Raw genomic sequence first — 13,206 nt, forward strand, 5'->3', positions numbered from 1 at the left:
GTGAGCGGAGAAGTCTTGTGTTGAGTGAAAGTTTCTCACATATGTTCCGTGTTTCTCAAAATGAAAGATGGGACAAACCAGGCTGAAATATCAGTCACTCTGCCTGCCGCTCATCATGAACCCTCATCATGGTAACAGAGCTGTGCTGCAGAGTCGGTGCTGATGTGGGAACATCCTGTTGTTTTAATGCAAACATCACTTTCACATGTGACCGATGACTCCGAAAATCCTTCAGCACTCAGACCTGGACTGAAAGCAAAGCTACAGCATGTGACCAGGGGGATGAAGAGATCAAGTATCTTTTTAATATAATATAATATCCATGCCCACAGAAGTCCCCAACAAGGTGAGCTTCATATTGTGGACTTCAGACTTACAGCTCAGATACGCCGCTAGTAGGGATAAAAAGTGACTGTGATTGAACTTCATTTCCTGAAGATGTTTTTGAATATCAAATTGAAAACTTTGTGTTTCTCTGAACTATTGACGTCTTTTGAAACGATGATTGCCTTGTGGACCAAAACAAGTCAAGCTTGTGGTTGATGTGAACACGGACACTGACAGATATTGCTTGGAGGATGTGAGCCGTAGTTAATTGATCGCAGGAGCATGTTGAAAGCCTTTGGAGAGCTTTTACAATATGGGATGTTGGCTTTGATCCTAGCTCTGGGCCTTTTCCAGAGGAAGTTGTCCAGAACATGAAGAGGCTCACCTCTTCATGTTCCTGGCTCCTCTTCCTCTCGGAGCTGGCAAGGACATTTCCATCTGGTCAAACTAACCACCGTGCAGCTCTGTGCCTCTCTCTCCTCCTCACACTGTAATCGAGTCTTATATGTTTTTTTTTCCCTTTTCACCTTTTCATTACCAGAATTCAATAGTTGCACTCGGGCTACGTTTAGATTACAAGCCAAATCCAATTGAAATCAGGTTAATTACAGATCAGATCACTTGTATCTGAACATGCATACCAGAATTCAATAGTTGCACTCAGGCTACGTTTAGATTACAAGCCAAATCCAATTGAAATCAGGTTAATTACAGATCAGATCACTTGTATCTGAACATGCATACCAGAATTCAATAGTTGCACTCAGGCTACGTTTAGATTACAAGCCAAATCCAATTGAAATCAGGTTAATTACAGATCAGATCACTTGTATCTGAACATGCATACCAGAATTCAATAGTTGCACTCAGGCTACGTTTAGATTACAAGCCAAATCCAATTGATTAATTACAAATCAGATCACTTGTATTTGAACATGCCGGCTCAAACAGCACACAGGCCAACAAAAATCACTGTGTTTTAAAGCAAGAAATATAAAAGATAAAATTGCCTTTATTGCTTCACTGTAGTGAAATTCAGAAATGGATGCTAAAGCAGCAGGTTTTTGGTTTGTTTGTTTTTTGTTTTTGGTTCGGATTTAGCTCCAGATGACGTCTCTCTCCTCCATTGGTTGTTTATATATAATTATATATACATTTTTTAAAAAAGGTCTCTGGATTTTTTCAGCTTATTTAGCTAATATTATCTCATTTCTTTGCTTCATATTACAAAAGAATCATAAAAACAAAATAATTTTGTTTGTGGACAAAACAAGACATTTGTGAAATTCATCATTTCGAGGTATTATTTTTTAAATATTTTTGATTAACCAAGAAATAATTGTTTATGAAAATACTCAGCTTTTAGTTACAGCCCTGAATCTGAATGTAGCCTTATTTGAGTAACTTTCAAGCAGTTCATCTGCAGATCAAGAAGTAGCAATGTAATACACAGTAGATGTGCCAACCAGCTAGTGATTTTCATTGTTGACTAAAGGTGAGGTGAACAATGTTGGAAAATGACTGCAGTCGGGTGGACTTGGCAACCTGTCCAGACTGCACCGTCCCTGCCTTTCACCCTGTGTCAAGATAAAGTGGTTGACAATGAATGAGTGAAATTACAGTCCTCCTTTAGTGCTCTTTCAGACACAGCACCATGCACATGACCACATGTTAAGGTTTTCTTCCCATCCCTGGAAAAAGGAGGATAAAGACATTTACCTTGACTTTCGTTCGTATTAGAGTACTATTATTATTAGTAGTAGTATTGTTATTATTATTATTATTGTTATTGTTATTATTATTATTGTTATCAATATTATCAACAACAACAATAATAACTTTGTGTTTGAATTTCATTAATAATGTCAACAAATTCAAATTTAATTTGATATCTTTTCGGTAACAACCTTGTGGTTAGCTCCAGCAAATGTTAAAGGATTTGCATTTAGCTTTGTATTACTATAATAGGGGTAGTATTTTTGAAAAAATTGTGTTTCCCAACCTCAGTTTCCCCTGAGTTGAGAAATATCTTCCTTCCTTCCTTTGTTACGTGCCCACCAGTGACACTTGGTTCTGTTAGCGTAACTGTTAGCAAAGACGGCGGACACTGTTTACATTCTGGGAACGAGGTCCTGTCAGTGTTGCAGCTTTTTTTTTGTCACTGGTGGACACGTAACAAAAAACAAGAATGGAGATATTTCTCGACTCAAGGGAAACTGAGATTGGGAAGCACACTTGTTCAAAAATACTACCCCTATTCTAGTAATACAAAGCTAAATGCAAGTAATCCTTTAATGATGGTTAGTGATTTGTTTACAGTCACAGTCTGAGGTGCGAGACCCTGTAGATGAATGTTCAGTGTACTTCGGTGTGATAATAAATATTGTTTTGGTGCAGTTTCCCTCCTTCATGGAGAAGTTCACTCCTCACTCCCATCACCTGTCAGTCACATTGATGATCATACATACAGCTGCCTACATGCAGCACACTTTGCAATTACTGCTCAAGTGAACACAGAATAGTTTTAAAATAACCTGGTGGTTGATGGTTGACGTTTCGTATGGAGTGTTTTGATTTTAGAGCTGCATGTAACCTCAAGCATACACAGCAAGGCACTTAAGGGTCCTTCGGTGCTTGTTATACCGTGTCCTCTTTGATTTCTGTAGGAAATGTTGGTATAAAATAGCTATATTTAGGGCTGCATTGACAATATATTGTGATAAAGGTTTCCTCTATATTTGTAAAAGAAATGTTCAAGAAGTATCAAGATAAGGATTGTGCATTTATGCAAAAGATGTTTGAAATCACAATAAACTGGTTTCTTCCACACTCACTCAGACATTTATTGAGATATCCACCCATCCATGACTGTTCTGACCTCTCCTCAGTCAATATCATTCCTCATAGCTCAAAATTGCTTTTAATGTTTAATGGTTTTAATGATTTTTACATACAGTATGCTAAAAGATTTAAGAATATTCTACAACAACCACTTGTGCTTGTTTATATCACAGAAAAGCTACACTGAAATCATTGAAAACCAGAAATATTAGTGAAAAAATAAATAAAAAGATGCTATACATAATGTAAGAATAATGCTCAGTAGTTTTGTTTTATATGATACAATATGAAAACTGCTCTGTATTGATGTACTGCCTAAACTTGTACATCCACGTGCATTTAAATTTAATATGATATATAAAATCTTCTCCCTTTCTAGGAGTCGCCACAGCAGATGATCTGCATATTAGATTTAGCAGAGACGTGTACGCTGGAAGCCCTTCCTATCCTATATTATGATATAATATAATATAATCGCCAAATCTGCTTTTGCCTTCTGTCAAACCGTCGCTCTCACTCACCGCACCGTCGCTTAAGTGTCATTCACTTTATGTGATTAACAACTGAGATGACACACACACACACACACACACACACACCAAAGTCTGTTTTTATTAAAAAAACAAAGCCTTGAGAGAGAAGCCGCTGTCAATGTGCGTCAATGCTCAGGAGGACATGAATTGAAATTGCACTTATATAGTTATGTTGTTGCCAGGTGTTTTTTTTATTTTATTTATTTAACGCCCTTGGTTGAGTATGTGACAGATAGTATAATACAGCTACTCCTACAGATACTGGAGACTAATGGTACAGCAAACTGCACTTTGTTATGTAAACTCTCAAGGCTGCTCGGGTCTCTAATGGCGGCTCTGCCTGTGTGTGTTTTAAAATTGGTCTGTGTGTGTGCGTGCGTGTGTGTGTGTGTGTGTGTTTGCGCTATAGTGCTATAGGTGGGAGGAAGAACGTCATGTGACTTGAACGTATACAGTATTTGTCGTTTTAAAGATACGATATGGGAGTCAGCTCCCTGTCTTTCATCCCCACTGACTCATAATAACAGCTGTTGGATTTTCTTGGCCAATGCAGACGTTATTATTTCTCTCCCACTCAGTCAATCCCTTATTGAGTCATATTATGTGTTACTGTAGCCAAGATTGACTGATATTGTTTTTTGTTTTTTTTTTTACATCAGGGAAGCCCATGGCTGAGAATTGATGACGATTATTATTATTATTATTGTTAGTTTGCTGATTTTCTTTTTTTTCTCTCACCATCTGTTTAGATATAACTCTTTAATGATAACAAATAATAGAGGAAAAATACAGTTATTAATCAACAATAATGGTCTGTCGCTCTAATGCTCATTTAATGTCTGCACTGCAGTGCAATCATATACAGGATTTTCAATAAAAAAAATATATACCTAAATATTAAATACATGAAACATTAAACAGATCATTGAACCGAATGAAAAAAATAATGTTTTATTGACTTCTGAGAACAAAATTGTCCATTTAATAACTAATAACTATGTTCACACATGATGTGTTGACTGTTTGAAGTTGCGACTCTGCAGCTGAGGGCAAAGTGAGATAGCCAAAAACAAAACATTCAAAATGTCACAGAAGCCTTGGACATCCTCCCAAGCTTTATTTTGTACATTTTGTCAGCATTTATGTCTGTTTTTTTTTTCTTTCTTTCTTTTTGGTGTGGGCACCATCTGCTGGTCTCATTCGGCAGCACTTCCTACAACAACTGATTGTGAGCTCAGTGCAGTGACTCCTCATAAAGTTAAATCGGTACCTTGGCACTCGGACCCTCAGGCTCAAGAGTTCATCTACCTTTGCAAGTGACACCAAAACCCAATGACAGGGAATTGGAAACTCATTTTCTGATTTATGTAAGGAGGTTAATGATGTTTATAAGGAAGGTTATTTGAGTATAAGTATGTTTCTGAGCCCGGCTGACACTACATGTTGCCACTAACTAGTGATGTAAGTTGTAGTTTGTCAACAACAGCTTCAGCATTTGCTGCTGTGAACGGCTCAGCTCTCATTTTGCTGTAACTGAAAAGACAAAGGAGTGAGCGCTTCCCACACACACGCCCAGACTTCATCATAGTCAACATAAAACCCCAGCATTAAGACATTGTAGTCACACTGTTTGACTGACAGGTGATCATTGTAGTAATAACAATGCCGACACAGCACACACTGGTGATACAATACACGTCCAGATACAGTGACAGTGTAAGGCTAATTTGTAGGAACAATAAACAGTTTTCTTTGTGTAGCGAGAGGAAGGGGGAGGAAGAGAGTCAAATGGCCGAAAGCCTCCTGCGAACTAGTGGTCAGAGGGTTAACTACAACACAGAACCCCTGTCGGAAAAACCGCCGTTAAAGATATTCCCACATAGATTCAGCTCTTCAAAGACTCAATACAGTATCATGCCATGAAATATTGTTATTACAATGTCTGATATTGAGCAGGTATTTCCATGTCAAGTGTGCTGACTGACTGAATTCACTCTGAATGGTAGCAGCTACGTTCTACTAATGTTTCAGTCCGAGCAGATTTAAGATTGGAGTTTGTTTTGGCTGAAGTTACAGGATTTTGTTTTGGAATTTTTGGGTCACTGATAATCTGTGGGTCAAAGATGCAACTCTGTGTTTGAGCTCTGTTTTTCCATCGCCCTCCAGCTCTGTTGGGAAAGCAGCACTATTCACTTGAGATACAAGCTGTTATCTTTTATCAGAAGCAGGCTCTGTTTTTAGAGTGGGGCCCCATGATCAGTGAAATGAAAATCAGTCCAGGATGCAGCCTGAGTCCGCAGCACAGCTCTGGTAATTGTCTACACACAGACTAAGACTAATCACTGGTTAATATTTGCACACTGATGGGCTGAGGAAGAGGAAAAATGTAAACACTTTGGTGCTTAGTCATTGCCAGTGTGCTCCTGCGTGGAGGGAGTGCTGGACATGATTAGTTCACCAGTGATATGAGCTAACAATGTTATAATTCAGGCCTGGCCATATTTAGACTGGGCTCAGTGCTGTGTAAACAGAGCTTACTGGTGAGGGCAGGGCTCACTCCTACACTCATGTCCGTGTCCATCAACAACATTTACAAAACTGTCTATTGGGAATCGTGATGACTCAAAGTCATCAAGCTGTGGAGTAAAAGTGGGTTGGAGACGATCAGATGTTCTCAAGTGTCTGTGCGGACATGCAGAGCACTATTATAAAACCAGACCTGATAGCTGTCTGAGGATTTCCCCTGAGGAATACATCTGTTATGGAACACTTGGACTACCTGTGAAGACAGAGGGCCGCACAAGAGATCACAATCAGAGCGTCAGGCTTTTTCTTAAACCCTTGGACGACAACATGAGTGAAGCCTCCCGGGACGACTCTGGGGAAGCTGCTGTCTTCCCACGCAGCAGCGCTCAGCCCATCAAGCTGAAAGCGCAGTCACCGTCCAGCTCACCCTGCGCGTCCCCCGGGATGTCCCACTCTCCTCTGCTGTTCCGCAAACTCCTGATGAACCGAAGCGTCGCCCTGCAGAGGCGCTTCACCGTGGCATACACACCCAGGTCGAGTTAAGCTGTGAATCCTGTGTCACATATTAGTAGTGTTTTACTGTTGCACATAAATTGATTTAAGTTGATTTGAGATGAATGCTCAGAATTAGGGCTAGGTGAAAAAAGTTATCACAATAAAATGCTAAATGAAATTGCCCTACATTATCAACACGTGTTGCCATGGGTTAACTGTGGAAAATAAAGCTGTATTGTCTGATAAGAAGGTAACTGTGGGAACTCGTGGTTTTGTTGACGTCGGGGCTCGTGTCATCTCAATGAACCTCCTTGTTCTTATGATGAGAGAGACGCTCTTGTTTTGGGCCCAAGGTGTTCATTGTTGCTGCATTCCCCCGGGCAGAAGTCACATCGTATGAGGAGAGAGGATTCTATTATACATGTCTTTGTAGTGTCCCTAATCTGTGTATCATTTGTTATTTCTATATTCAATTGAGATTCTAAAATCTGAAAATTAAGTAACGGTTTGTTATTTCATGATTAGGGTTCGAGCACACCAAGTGTGAAGGACCCTATTGTCACTGAAGGAGTTATTATATTGTCTTACTTTTGATTTTATGCTGAAATGCAATGTAGCCCAAATCTGCATGTTTTTGGACTGTTGTGGGGAAACCGGAGAACCCGGATAAAACCCACGCACACATGGGGAGAACATGCAAACTCCATGCACAAAGGCCCTTGTTCTGACCGGGTCAGGAACCCGGGTCTTCTTACTGCAAAGACAAGAGTGTTAACCACGACATTAACCGTGTGGCCCCTTCGCCTGAGTGTATTATTGATGATGAATGCTCCCCCAACAGCAATCAATTGTTCCCTGAACAGCTGCCCAACTATGTGCCTGCATAGTCAGTCAAGGCTACTGCTGTTTCCTTCACAAAGCAGCTCCAATTTGGTTTCCTGGAAACACACATCACACATCAGAAGACTGCAAGGCTTTTTTTGTCTCTCTCTCTCACACACCCTCTGTATGTGTGCGCGTACATGTATGAGATTGGGTTGGGGTGCAGGATAGGAAACTAGGTCACACACCGCAGGGTCTTAGAGACCACAGACTGATTTGGTAATTAGTCTACGCTAACAGGGTGTGATAGAGTTTCTGCAGTGAAGCTATGAGGTGATAGATGAAGATCATAAGTCACTCCTGAGCTAAATGTCAATTATAAATGTCAAAGGAACTCACAAGGTCATTTTCTTTTGATAAAAATTAGAAACCAACCATATTGGTGTCAGTGACGTCGGTTGTAGATCTTCCACGCACCCAATAACGACCTGTAGGTCATTTAAGCAAACTGAGGAGAATGCTGCAGGGAAGGAAAATCCCCCTGCTGTCTGAAGCCACAGGATAATTTCAAACACAGGAAAAAGTATGTTTAGGGTCATGAAAGTGCATGTTTACGTGCCAATAAGTGTGGACTGATGTTTATAAACAACTTTTCAATTCAAATACTTGTGTAAAGCGTTGTTGCGTGTCAGTGAGCAGATAGCCGTTTCATCTCAGGCCACTGCCAAGTTTATTTTTCATATAATTTATACATTATTGCTAATATGGTTCATGGGATTTCTTTCATGCGGATAAAAGCTTTTTGCAACAAAATTGGTGTTTTCTTTCTCGGGGTTTAAACCGCAGTTGTATGTTGTGCACTTTCGGTTTTGAAATAAGTTCACACACACGCACACACAAGAGTGCAGTTACTCCATCTTTAGAAACCAGAGGAACACTAATCTTATTTGTTTCATCTCATTACTCTTAATTAATCCAGTTAAAGCGCAAGCTCAGTGAACACATTTCTTATTAAACTCTAAATAGAAAAGCTCCTCTTTAAAATCGCCTCACGGGCAGCGCTGAGAAGAAAGTCGTCGCATTCAACCAGATTTCACCATCGATTTAACAGAGTCGACTACTTTTGCCCTGCAGGTAACAGCCAACCTATAAGATATGATTACTCAGCCCAGGTAAAAGCATAAAAAATGGAGCTGCCCTGGGCCTGGAACATGGTCTTTGTTCTTTGCAGAGAGACTATATTTTTTTGAAATGCAACTACAGCATTCTCAACTACCAGGCAGCGTGGCTATTTTCATTACACAGAGTTTTTTAGATTTTACAGATTTTACAGAACAGCTAAATCGTAAAACTTTATTCCAAGCACTTAACCTCAACGGCTCTGCTGTCTCTTTCAGGTTAACATGTCATTGCTGGAGATCTGTTGTCAGGTTTCAAATGGAAAATGTGTTACGTGTGAGCAGTAGGGGTTTAATCTCACCTCTGAGAGACCGTAATCTGGTGATTTAAACACCATCCTGCTGCGTTTTTTGCGCATGAATTATCATATAATGAGTGAAAAGGAGTTGTGAAATGTACCTTCACACTTTTCCTCCGCCTTCCTCTCTCTCCTGTTTTAATTTTTCATCTAAGGTTTGAAAAACATTTGAAAGATTGTGATTATTATTATCATGAGTCGTTGTGACACTATTTTGTGAGATGAGCAGCTAGTTAATAGTTAAGCGAGAGTATTGAAGCCTAAAAGGAGGTGTTTGTGTGTTGATTAAACAGAACAAGGCTTTTTTTGTAATATCATACACACTAAACAATGTGTTATTTTGTTGTCCTGGTAAAGTAATAAAAAAAGATCTCTTCTTCTCTTCTTTTAGTCATCCATAACGAGTAAATTGCCTAACCCCAACTTTACCCTAACCACAATGCAAGTCGTAGCTGTAAACATAAACCAGTTTCTCAGTTATGAGATTCTGCCTCATTAGGACCAGGTTTTGGTCAATCTAAGGACTACTTGTCCTGACAAGGTCAGTGTTTATACCAGAAAATTGGAAAAGGTCCCACTCACACATAGGTGGGGACCAAAGTAGATGAATGTTGCTGTTAGTCAGTGTTGGTACAGGATGTTAAGGTAAACGCTCTGGTATCAAAATAAATATTGCAGTCGTGAGCTCTGTCTCTCTCTCTCTCTGTCTCTCTCTCTCTCTCTCTCTCTGTGGTACCTGCAGTCTCACAGCTTCAGTGTGTTTGTTTTCTGTTCTGTGAATTGAATTCCCTCATCTTTAGGGATGTAAAATAAAGTGTTGCGTTTTTGCGTTGAGGTTTTAGACAAAGACGTCTCAGCCAGCTGGCAAACCTGAGGCAGCAGTGTCGGAGCAGGCGCAGTTATTCATGAGGGTCTTTATGTTGTTACGGCACTTGAGGAGGAGTGACGCTAACTATGGCTCTTGTGCATCATCGAGCCATATTTTTAGACTCGCCTAAAAAAATAAAAAAATAAATCCTGAGAGAAATTGTGTATCTAGCCACTATTTTCCAAAATAAAAAGGTGAATCCCTGTATTTAAAGTTAGTTTTTATTAATCCCCTTAGGGAAAGTATTCCTCTGCATTTTGACCCATCCTAGAATTAGGAGCAGTGGGCTGCCACACTGAGTGGCGCCCGGGGAGCATTGGGGGTTGGGTACCTTGCTCAGGGGTACCCCAGCCCTTTTTGGCCGGGTGGGGATTTGAACCGGCGACCCTCCGGTTACAAGTCAAGTTCCCTTTCCCCTTGGCCACAGGCTGCCCTTTGCTTTACGCCCACTTTAATTAAAAATAGGTTTCACTGGTAATTTAGACCATCGTGCGACATAGGAAATTTTTCTTTGTATGTGTCGTAATATTTTTTGCAAGATGTTTTTATGTGTGTGCGCTTATCACCCCGCTCACCCCTCGTGCCACCGTGTCCGGCAGCGACTCTAACAATATCCCTCTGTAATTTTGCAGCTGCAGGGCAGCAGGAGGCAGGTGTCGGGTCTATGCGGTCTGTTGATGTGACGTGCCATCGAACAGAAACACCCCACCAGCCACACACTGGAGTCATATCTCCCTTTGAACAGTTAGGACACACACAACACAATTTTCCATTATTGCATTGTTGCATTATTTTCACTCTTACAAACCTCAGAGAGATTGTTGCATTATGTAAAGGCCTGTACAACACAGACTCCGTGACAGCTCCTTATGGACGTTATTGCACTGTTGTCAGCACCCACACCGACCTCAGAGGACCAAAAAAAACCTCTCGCACTGCTAGAGGAAGAGGTCAACCCTTGTTGAAACCGCCCTGCAGTGTTAGTTCTCTCAGCAGCGACTCAGCTGTTCCTCTTTTTCTGTGTGTGTGAGTGCAGAGCGAGTGAGAAGCAGAATAACAAAGCTACTCTTAAAGTTTCTCTCTACTGTTTGCTCCCGGACAAGTTGAAGCTACTGTATGCTGCGAGGAAAAAAAAAAAGGGAAGCCCTTCAGGAAATTCAGTCAATGTAATATCTGGGATTAGTTTGGGTATTTACAACAACAACAACAACAACGACAACATACCAGTGAGAGCCGACAGACAACTGTGGAAAATCCTTCAAGGCAGTCCCTCCTCAGTCTGGACAGACTAATCGAATATCGTCTGTGTCCACCATTCTTCAATGATTTTTTTTCCTGAACCCTGAGGCGCTGAGCGGGAATGAGATCCATCCTCAGTCACTGTAAATATTTTGTTTTCACTGGATTCTACTGGAGTTGACGTAGGATCAGCTGGTGGTCCACGCAGGTAAACAAGAACAGCTCAAGAGACATTGGAAGATGTGTTGCTTAATTTCTCTACGGGCTCATATGTAAGTCAGGATCTCAAAGGACAATGGACAGAGACCTGCGATTGATGAGGAAAGTGGAGCTGACTGGGTTTGGACACGGTCGGAGACACTCGTGCTTGGGGTATGTTTGTTTCTCAGCTGTGTGAGCTGCATCTTTTTGGCTCTCATGTTCATTCACGTCGTGCCAGAGCACTGTTCCACTCACTGTCCCACTCACTGTCCCACTCACTCTCCCACTCACTCTCCCACTCACTGTCCCACTCACTGTCCCACTCACTCTCCCACTCACTGTCCCACTCACTGTCGCTGTCCCACTCACTCTCCCACTCACTGTCCCACTCACTGTCCCACTCGCTGTCCCACTCACTCTCCCACTCACTGTCCCACTCACTGTCCCGGCGACAGCGGTGAAAACACACTTATACATGTACGCGGCTGTTTTTAAACTTGTGCACCATTTATACTTGAGCTCTGGTCTTTGCTCTGACTGACTTTATATAGGTTTAATTTTTGGACCTTAAGGTGCCTCATAGACAGTCTTATATAAAGTACCTGGAAGGGATACTTAAGTAAAAGTACCTTATCTTACCAGAAAATGACTCTGGTAGAAGTTGAAGTCACTTTCTTTATAATATTACTTAAGTAAAAGTCTTGAAGTAAATGAGACTTACCGTACTTAAGTATCAAAAGTTATTTTCTGATATAAAATGTTAATACGTTTTAGAAGTATTGAAAAAGTGATGAGTTAGGATTGAGCCATGGTGGTTCAGTGGTAGGGTGATTTGTCTTTCAACTGAAAGGTTGTGGGTTAAATTCCTGTATTAGCTTTATTTGTGTGACCGCCGCCATCGTTCATTTCGTCTGGGATGGATGGTCGAAGAATTCACCTGATCGGACTGTGGTGTCTGTTGCAACCTTTGTCTTGTGAGACTTTAAATACTTGACACTGGACCTGTCCATTTAGCTTTCCACGACCTTGAACGTCAGATGAACAAGGCATCCACGGGTTTATAATTATAACTTACATGTTGACATGGCAGCTGTTCGCCAGCCGAAAACGGATAATTGCATTAATGTTGTCGTGGCACGTAGCAGTAGCAGGAGCTAGGTTGAGTCTGGTCTATCACAAATATTAGTGAGCTGCATGGTTTTCACTGAGACGCACGGCAAGGTCACATGTTAAGGTGGTTGACGTGATCTTTTTGAGTGTGTGTGTGTGTGTGAGTGATGAGACCAGTACTGCTGACATTTTACCCTACGAGCTCGGAGAGGAAGCATGTTTGTGGCAACTTTTATACATCAGACTTCCTGTTTCCGCTGAACATCTTCAAGAGAAGAGATGGCAGCGCACGTGGCTTGCACTGTTGCCTCACGGCAAGGATGTCGCTGCTTCGCGTCCTGGTCCAAGTCCTGGTTCGAGCCTTTCTTTGTGGAGTTTGCATGTTCTCCTTGTGTGTGTGCCTGGGTTTTCTTCAGGTTCTCCAGTTTCCTCCCACATGTCCACAAACATGCAGAGGTTAACTGGACACAGGTGTGAGTACGTGAGTGAATGGTTGTCCCTCTCCATATGCTGGTCCCACGATGGACCGGCTACATGTCCAGGGTGTACGCTGCCTTTTGCCCCACGTCAGCTGGGATTGGCACCAGCAGCCCCGCGACCCTCATGTGGAGGATAAAGCGATGGGCGATGGATGGATTTTCCTGAGACAGGTTTCAGTTTGATGGCCTAAAGACAATTACTGGAGCATTAAAAACAGATGTACATGTAGCCTACAGGACTGGCGACAAACATGCCAGTCTCAGAGCAGAAGGACAGTGTTTGTGTAT

The 13,206-nt window shown here is 41.4% G+C and overlaps 1 protein-coding gene across 4 annotated transcripts in view; it reads left to right on the plus strand.

The window, feature by feature from the left end:
* The window catches only part of LOC122780729 (cAMP-specific 3',5'-cyclic phosphodiesterase 4D-like), a 92,377-nt gene that overhangs the window by 39,428 nt on the left and 39,743 nt on the right, over positions 1 to 13,206 (plus strand). The window contains exon 1 of one of the 4 annotated variants that reach the window (XM_044043933.1): positions 10,922 to 11,500. The exons of the other annotated variants lie outside the window; for them this stretch is intronic. Coding sequence (XP_043899868.1) covers positions 11,424 to 11,500 — 77 coding nt within the window. The 5' untranslated portion in view covers positions 10,922 to 11,423. Of the gene's footprint in view, positions 1 to 10,921; positions 11,501 to 13,206 lie in introns of those variants that run through there. 4 annotated transcript variants of the gene reach the window in all.

Source organism: Solea senegalensis, linkage group LG14, assembly GCF_019176455.1.
Source record: "Solea senegalensis isolate Sse05_10M linkage group LG14, IFAPA_SoseM_1, whole genome shotgun sequence".
NCBI lineage: Eukaryota > Metazoa > Chordata > Actinopteri > Pleuronectiformes > Soleidae > Solea > Solea senegalensis.